This window comes from Oncorhynchus kisutch, linkage group LG30, assembly GCF_002021735.2.
Source record: "Oncorhynchus kisutch isolate 150728-3 linkage group LG30, Okis_V2, whole genome shotgun sequence".
Taxonomy (NCBI): domain Eukaryota; kingdom Metazoa; phylum Chordata; class Actinopteri; order Salmoniformes; family Salmonidae; genus Oncorhynchus; species Oncorhynchus kisutch.
The window spans coordinates 32,821,655-32,830,406 of NC_034203.2; the positions used below are offsets into that span (position 1 = coordinate 32,821,655).

The 8,752-nt window shown below is 40.4% G+C and overlaps 1 protein-coding gene across 2 annotated transcripts; it reads right to left on the minus strand.

Moving 5' to 3' along the window:
- Positions 1-613: 613 nt before the first annotated feature.
- Positions 614-3,756, minus strand: LOC109880004 (SH2 domain-containing protein 1A). Of its 2 annotated transcripts, XM_031810839.1 has the most exons (4): positions 3,459-3,741; positions 2,661-2,721; positions 1,147-1,291; positions 614-1,067 (listed from the first exon to the last, which is right to left on the minus strand). In XM_031810839.1, exons 1-4 carry the CDS (start codon positions 3,662-3,664, stop codon positions 1,045-1,047), a joined length of 435 nt encoding a protein of 144 aa, XP_031666699.1. In that variant the 5' UTR covers positions 3,665-3,741; the 3' UTR covers positions 614-1,044. The 2 variants fall into 2 exon arrangements, with proteins under 2 accessions (XP_031666699.1, XP_031666698.1); XM_031810838.1 differs by having other exon boundaries at positions 614-1,291; positions 3,459-3,756.
- Between the last annotated feature and the right edge of the window lie 4,996 nt (positions 3,757-8,752).

The following is an 8,752-nucleotide window of genomic DNA, read 5'->3' on the forward strand; positions in this document are numbered from 1 at the left end:
CTAGCTGTCTGGTCCCCCAGTGGCTGTCCTAATAACCACATGGCAAATGATGTGAACATTAGCCTACAACAAATGATGTGGACACAAAAAGTGACAGGTGAGGGGAAAGATTAAATATTTTATAGACCCCCTTAACAGTTGAAATGTGAACCTGTAAGGGTTGTTTGGTTGTGACCTGCTTTGGCAATTACATGAATGTAAAGGTCAGGGGTTATGACTGTGATAACGGGTCAGCTATGGTACTGGTAGAAGTTGCCCACAGATCTAGGCACAGATCTAGGATCAGTTTACCCTATCCCAATCCATTAGCTTTACCATTTACCAACAATGTAAAGACCTAACTCAGATCTGATCAGTGTCTAGGGGCAAATTCAAACTAGTCAGGTGGCCAAATCCCAAAATGACAGTGACTCCACCTTGTAGACAAAATAACAACAGCAAATTACACTGCTCTATTTACATTTTAGTAAATCTAAGCCATAGTAATTTACTGGAGCAATTGGGGTTGCCTTGCTTTGCTCAAGGGCATATCGACAGATTTTTCACCTACGTGTGTATCTTTGTATACAGTGATATGTATATGATTTTGTATAGTCAAATACAAAACAAGGAATGGATTAAGAAAGGAATATGCCTTTAATACCAAAACAAATGAAAATTGAATTGTTTAAATATTTGTATTTGTTTAACATTTATTTAACCAGGCAAGTCAATAAAGACATTATCTCCCCAAAAATCACACACACACACACACACACACACACACACACACACACACACACACACACACACACACACACACACACACACACACACACACACACACACACACACACACACACACACACACACACACACACACACACACACACACACGTCAAAGCATCCCTCCATGGGAAACCACATGCCTAGTTGTGGAACAACAGACATAAACAGGTGCACTTTTGTAAACAACAAAAGCATTGTCTCCTAAAGGTTAAATTGAATACACATGTGCGCACAAACACACAAACACACACACACACATGTACAAGTCGTCCCACTTCACATTTCCATATAGGCCGTCTCTGTTGAAAAAGATAAAAGCATTACAACTATATTACAAGCACTGTGTGAGTGATGTGTGTGTGTGTGTTGATGTCCTACCGCTCCGCAGCCTCTCGTCTCTCAGCTGTGTTTTGTCCAGGGGGTGTGTGAGCGGAGGTATGCTGTCAGCACCGACCCCCTCTCTGCAGCTCTCTATCAGCTTCTCCAGAGTCCCGAAACACTGCAGCATCTGCCCAGGAGATAACTACACACACACACACACACTCTGTTATGTTAGCAGTATTGTGTTGTATTTTAAGCTGCTACTTCATTGTCTACTTATTGATTGTTAATAAAGTGCAGTTATTCTCACATACTGTGCCTTCAGAAAGTATTCACACCCATTTACTTTTTCCACATTTTGTTGTGTTACAGTCTGAATGTAAACTCGATTCAATTTAGATTTTGTGTCAATAAGTATTCAAGCTATGTTATGGCAAGCCTAAATAAGTTAAGGACTAAAAATGTACTTAACCAGTCACATAATAAGTTGCATGCACTCACTCTGTGTCCAATAAAAGTGCTTAACATGATGTTTGAATGAATTACCTCATCCCTGTACCACACACACACAATTATCTCTAAGGTCCCTCAGTCAAGAAGTGAATTTCAAATACAGATACAACCACAAAGAACAGGGAGGTTTTCAAATGCCTCGTAAAGAAGGGCACCTATTGGTAGATGGGTCAAAATAAAAAAAATATTGAATACCTTTGAGCATGGTGAAGTTATTATTACACTTCAAATCAAATCAAAGTTTATTTGTCACATGCGCCGAATACAACAGGTGTAGACTTTACAGTGAAATGCTTACTTACAGGCTCTAACCAACAGTACAAAAAAGGTATTAGGTGAACAATAGGTAAGTAAAGAAATAAAACAACAGTAAAAAGACAGTGAAAAATAACATTAGCAAGGCTATATACAGTAGCGAGGCTACATACAGGCACCGGATGGTGTGTCAATACACCCAGTCACTACAAAGATACAGGCGTCCTTCCTAACTCAGTTGTCGGAGAGGAAGGAAACCGCTCAGGGATTTCCCCATGAGGCCAATGGTGACTTTAAAACAGTTACAGATTTTAATTGCTGTGTTAATTGCTGTGAGCCACAACATTGTAGATATTCCACCTAAATGACAGTGAAAAGAAGGGAGCCTGTGCAGCATACAAATATTCCCAAACATGCATCATGTTTGCAATAAGGCACTAAAGTAAAACTTTAAAAAATGTGGCAAAGAAATAAACTTTATGTTCTGACTACAAAGCGTTAAAACTTTATGTCCTGAGTAGAATCTATTTAATCCCTTTTGAATTCAGGCTATAGCACAACAAATGTGGAATTAGTCAAGTGGTAGGCACTGTATTTATTCAGCTCATTACAATGACTACAAGGCTTTGCATGGTGGGCATTACATGGGAGGTATTAGTCACTCCTGTGTGTACATGTGTGAGCAGTGAGTGAGTTACTGCAGTGAGCAGTAATAGTTCAAGTTTCAAGTTTTTTTTCATGTGTAATGAATACTTTGGAAATCATATACCCTTGTGTTCTCACGATAATACCGAGCAACTCACCTGAAGTGTCCATCCTTCAGAGGAGTGGTGGATTCTGTAAGTGTGGACGTACGGTGTCTTTCTGAACCAGAGAGAGAAAGGATTTACACTCAGAATCAGGATATCCATTTTCACAACCTTATGTTAATATAAACCAAAGGTAAAACAAACTGGCGACATTGAAACACACGTTGAAAAAACGATCCACTCATTCTGAAAGTGCTCTTAGTTCTAATTAAATATTTCTACTCATCTCAGTACAAGACACCCTGTTTTGTCTCTAAACTTCTATGAGTACTTTTCAGCAAATTAATAGACCATTTCAATTTTCTGTTCAATTATTGTTATTTTTTCATGTTACAGCAATTGATAATGGTCCTAACAAACAATCTCGTTGAACTGAAATAATAATAAACCTTTGTAGCCGAGTGACAGCCTAAAATTTAAATACACAAAATGTAGTATTTATATTTAAGAAAATGTGTTTGCTTGCTTGAGCGCTCTAAAAGCTTTGTATAATAGCCTATGCCTACTCCATTTCTACATCCATATGATAGGATATTCAATATGACATAAAATAAAATGGTCTTTGATCAATCATATCATTTGTAGGCCTGAACCTCAATTAAAATACAATTCAAAGTGGCCAAATTGTGGATTTTGTCATGTCAGAAATGACTACAACCTATTCTATAGTATCTAAAATGTCATGATGAACATGAACAGAGAGCTTACATAAAGCTGTTTACATCGGTAAACTTATTTCAAAAACTCACTCCACAAAAGAGTATAGGCCAGAGAGTGAGTTTATCAACTCACCTCACGCAGAGGCAATACATTCCCTGCAGACTCTCACTGTCCCGCAGGAGAAAGCTCCCCTCTCTACCATGCCTCTCCAGCAACCTTTCCGTTTTCCCCTTACCGATTTTACCGTAGTAGATAGACCGGACCAGCGCGCTCTCACTCTCCGGCTCCATGAGCGTGAAACTTTGGAGATGAGCACCACTGTCACCCTTGCGTGCCATGGAGCCCTGATGAGAGAGTGCGCAGAAAGACAGACTGTGGGAAAGGGCGCGAGGCAGGAACCGGCAGCGTCTTGGTGTTTCACACCTTTTTTTAAATCGTGTCAACTGCAAAAAAATGGCACCTAGTGTTTTTTTCTCAGCTTCAAGTCAAAACAAGGGCCTTTTGTCTGTGTGATTCAGACAGACAACAACATTCTCTGACAGAAGGAAGTGTGTGTGCATGTGGTTCTCTCTATCTTGATCTTTTGTCCATTGTCTTACATGGAGATATAACATGAGAAGTACTAAATTGAAAATTAGGCCTACAGAATTATAATTAATTAGATGTGAGCATGTGACACTTTGTGGTGTTTCCTTATGAACTTGTTTTAGATCTCACTCAAGCAAAACGGTTTAGGATTCAATTGTGCATTAAATATAGGCTAGACAAATCAATAATTATAGGCTATAGGGTACTTGGTGTTTGCATAAAATATCAATAAATTAAACTATGAGTAAGAGACAGGCTGCATCCCAGCTAGCACATTTGGTTCCTTTGAAGTTGTGGGAACTAAGTTGTTGGTTTTGCATTTTCTGGGAACAAAGCCATACTTTTCCTTACCGGTAAAACTGAACATTTTTAAATTGTTAAACATTTCACCTGTTTTGGGAACATTCATTTTTAGCTTGCAGTGAGAACGTTTTACTATGGTTCCCTGAAAGTTTTTCTGGTAGGTTTTATTAACTTTCTGAGAAAGGGAAATTATAGGTTATTTGGAGGTTGAAAAAGTTCCTTAAAACTTTTACTGAATGTTTCAATAATACTTTTTATAACACAGCTAGCTTAGGTTAACTGTTCTGACATCCAGGCACAAATAGAAATGAATTTGCTTAGGTATTAATCATGCAAACATGTTTATTTTTCATGTTTGCACGGCATCAGTGAGATTCAAACCTATGATCTTCTGGTCTCTATCCATGGAATTAGTCCACTGCATCACCACGATGGAGCTAGCATGCTATTTAAAAAAAAATACTAATACTAAGCTGTTCCCTTTAATTTATTCAAAAAGACCCCATTTCGAAAGGAAACCGGCACTCATTAAGATCAGGTGTGGCCAATTAGTAGGCGCGACCAACACGCCTGAACACACTTAACAACATAGAGGATAGAAAGAGTTTTGTTGACGATGAGAACGGAATGTACAGTGGGACAAAAAAAGTACTTAGTCAGCCACCAATTGTGCAAGTTCTCCCACTTAAAAAGATGAGAGAAGTGTAGTTGAAGTGTACCTGTAATTTTCATCATAGGTACACTTCAACTATGACAGACAAAATTAGAAAAAAAAATCCTGAAAATCACATTGTAGGATTTTTTATGAATTTATTTGCAAATTATGGTGGAAAATGAGTTCCTAGAACGTTACTAATGTTTTCTTGATATTCTGTGAACATAACTTTAAATTAAACAATGAGAAAACCTGCAGAAAATGTTATGCTGAAGTAATGAAATTTGCACAGAAGAACGATGTTTCTTAAAATTCTCTGAACATTCTGGGAACATGATTAAATAGAACCATGAGGAAACCTGGTGGAAAATGAATGGTGAAGTTTTTATATTCCCAAAGGAGAATGTTGTTTCTGAATCATTCTCTGAACTATTTCAGAACATTCCCAATGTCAAAGCAGTTGGAAAGCATTCCTAGAACATTACCTAAAATTCAAATGTAACCATGTTTTAACTTTTAGGAAACATTCTGTTAAAGTAATGAAATAGCAAGAAAATAACGTTATTTTGTCAAGTTCCTTAAATGTGCAGAGAATGTTCTAAAGCCAAGCAACTATCCTGCACCATCCGAGAACGTTGTGGGAAAGTTGTATGCAAAATAACCACAGGACAACCAACGGCTCACCAAGCTCTAAGAAACATTTGGTTCTCAGAACGTTATGTGCTAGCTGGGATCGTTTTCGTCACCTGGCAGCTTCAATCATTTTGAGAGAGGATGTCAACAAAGTAGGCTAAAGTCAACTACAGTGCTGTGAAAAAGTGTTTTCCCCCTTCCTGAATTCTTTTGTTTTCTTCACATTTGCCACACTTAAATGTTTCAGATCATCAAATACATTTTAATATTACATAAAGATAATCCAAGTAAACACAAAATGCAGTTTTTAAGTGATAATTGTATTTATTAAGGGAAAAAAGCTATCCAAACCTTCATGGCCCTATGTGACAAAGTAATTGCCCCCCCCCCTTGTTAAATCATGAATTTACTGTGGTTAATCACATTTTTTAGAAAGCTGAGTTCAATTTCACTCGCCACACCCAGGCCGGATTACTGACAGACCTGTTGAATCAAGAAATCACTTCAATAGAACCTGTCTGACAAAGTGAAGTAGGCCAAAAGATCTCAAAAAGCATAACATCATGCCACGATCCAAAGAAATTCAGGAACAGTTGAGAAGCAAAGTAATTGACATATATCAGTCTGTAAAGGGTTACAAAGCCATTTCTAAAGCTTTGGGACTCCAGTGAACCACGGTGAGAGCCATTATCCACAAATGGAGAACATTTGGAACAGTGGTGAACCTTCCCAGGATTGGCCGGCCTACCAAAATTACCCCAATTAGCACACAACTTCTCTGCAGGGACATTCACATTGACATTCTCATTTAAATATGCAGTATTATATTTTAACTTCAATATAAAACTATTTCAGTTTGCTATTTCAAATTCTTGTTTATGCTTTTTTAGTAAACCCATTAAAGTTTTTTTTCCTTCAACACACACACACACACACACACACACACACACACACACACACACACACACACACACACACACACACACACACACACACACACACACACACACACACACACACACACACACAACAACAACTTCATGGTGGGCCAGACAGCTGAGCCAATTGCTCAGTGCACAATGCGTGGGAGGGAGCAGCGGCCAACCGACCAAAGAGCGATAGATAGGTGGTTTTGGAATGAGAAACAGATCCACTGCCATCAGTTCATCAGGTGATATGCGAAAGAGACAGGCCTACCGCAGATCAAGCGTCTGTTTGGGGGTTGGGGATGTGTCAAATTTAGAGGTCTTTAGAGCCGAAAGTGGCTGTCTGGTAGGAGACACATCTAGGCCTGCTACACAAATCAGACTTGACTGGCTATTTATAAGGGAAGAGGAGTTTCCTTTTAGCAATATAAGATTCATGATATTATTTTACTTAATTATCTCTCAACCTTTGTGTGTGAAAATATAACTATGCTACGATGGTCATCTTGAACCTCCCTTCCCTCCCCATTTACCCCCAGATATACTGTATATCCACTTCAACCAATACACACACACTAATCTCTCACTTCTCTCACCCCTCCCCCTCTTTCACTCTTTCACTCTCTCTCTCTCTCTCTCTCTCTCTCTCTCTCTCTCTCTCTCTCTCTCTATCTCTCTCTCTCTCTCTCTCTCTCTCTCTCTCTCTGGCGTCTGTGACTACACTAATGAATGATCAAAGAGATGCTACCAAATCAAATCAAATGTATTTATAAAGCCCTTCTTACATCAGCTGATATCTCAAAGTGCTGTACAGAAACCCAGCCTAAAACCCCAAACAGCAAGCAATGCAGATGTAGAAGCAAGGTGGCTAGGAAAAACTCCCTAGAAAGGCCAGAACCTAGGAAGAAACCTAGAGCGGAACCAGGCTATGAGGGGTGGCCAGTCCTCTTCTGGCTGTGCCGGGTGGAGATTATAACAGAACATGGCCAAGATGTTCAAATGTTCATAGATGACCAGCAGGGTCAAATAATAATAATCACAGTGGTTGTCAAGGGTGCAACAAGTCAGCCCCTCAGGAGAAAATGTCAGTTGGCTTTTCATATAGCCGATCATTAAGAGTATCTTCAAATCAAATCAAATGTATTTATATAGCCCTTCTTACATCAACTGATATATCAAAGTGCTGTACAGGAACCCAGCCTAAAACCCCAAACAGCAAGCAATGTAGGTGAAGAAGCACGGTGGCTAGAAAAAACTCCAGAGGAAGGCCAAAACCTAGGAAGAAACCTAGAGAGGAACCAGGCTATGAGGGGTGGCCAGTCCTCTTCTGGCTGTGCCAGGTGGAGATTATAACAGAACATGGCCAAGATGTTCAAATGTTCATAAATGACTAGCATGGTCAAATAATAATAATTATAGTTGTTGTCGAGGGTGCAACAAGTCAGCCCCTCAGGAGTAAATGTCAGTTGGCTTTTCATAGCCGACCATTGAGAGTATCTCTACTGCTCCTGCTGTCTCTAGAGAGTTGAAAACAGCAGGTCTGGGACAGGTAGCACGTCCGGCGAACAGGTCAGGGTTCCATAGCCACAGGCAGAACAGTTGAAACTGGAGCAGCAGCACGGCCAGTTGGACTAGGAACAGCAAGGAGTCATCATGCCAGGTAGTCCTGAGGCATGGTCCTAGGGCTCAGGTTCTCCGAGATAGAGAAACAAAGATAGAAAGAGAGAAAGAGAGAATTAGAGAGAGCATACTTAAATTCACACAGGACACCGGATAAGACAGGAGAAATACTGCAGATATAACAGACTGACCCTAGCCCCCCGACACACAAACTACTGCAGCATAAATACTGGAGGCAGAGACAGGAGGGGTCAGGAGACACTGTGGCCCCGTCCAATGATACCCCCGGACAGGGCCAAACAGGCAGGATATAACTCCACCCACTTTGCCAAAGCACAGCCCCCACACCACTAGAGGGATATCTTCAACCACCAACTTACCATCCTGAGACAAGGCCGAGTATAGCCCACAAAGATCTCTGCCACGGCACAACCCAAGGGGGAGCGCCAACCCAGACAGGAAGACCACGTCAGCGACTCAACCCACTCAAGTGACGCACCCCTCTTAGGGACGGCATGGAAGAGCACCAGTAAGCCAGTGACTCAGCCCCTGTAATAGGGTTAGAGGCAGAGAATCCCAGTGGAGAGAGGGGAACCGGCAGAGAGGGCAAGGGCGGTTCGTTGCTCCAGAGCCTTTCCGTTCACCTTCACACTCCTGGGCCAGACTACACTCAATCATATGACCTACTAAAGAGATGAGTC

What these genes read in the sequence shown, in the direction of transcription:
- LOC109880004 (XM_031810838.1), bottom strand. Translation starts at nt 3,664, where the DNA reads ATGGCACGCAAGGGTGACAGTGGTGCTCATCTCCAAAGTTTCACGCTC. An exon ending in ATGTATTGCCTCTGCGTGAG is followed by an intron (nt 2,722 to 3,458) that starts GTGAGTTGATAA and finishes TCTCTGGTTCAG; the next exon opens with AAAGACACCGTACGTCCACA. An exon ending in CTGAAGGATGGACACTTCAG is followed by an intron (nt 1,292 to 2,660) that starts GTGAGTTGCTCG and finishes GTGTGTGTGTAG; the next exon opens with TTATCTCCTGGGCAGATGCT.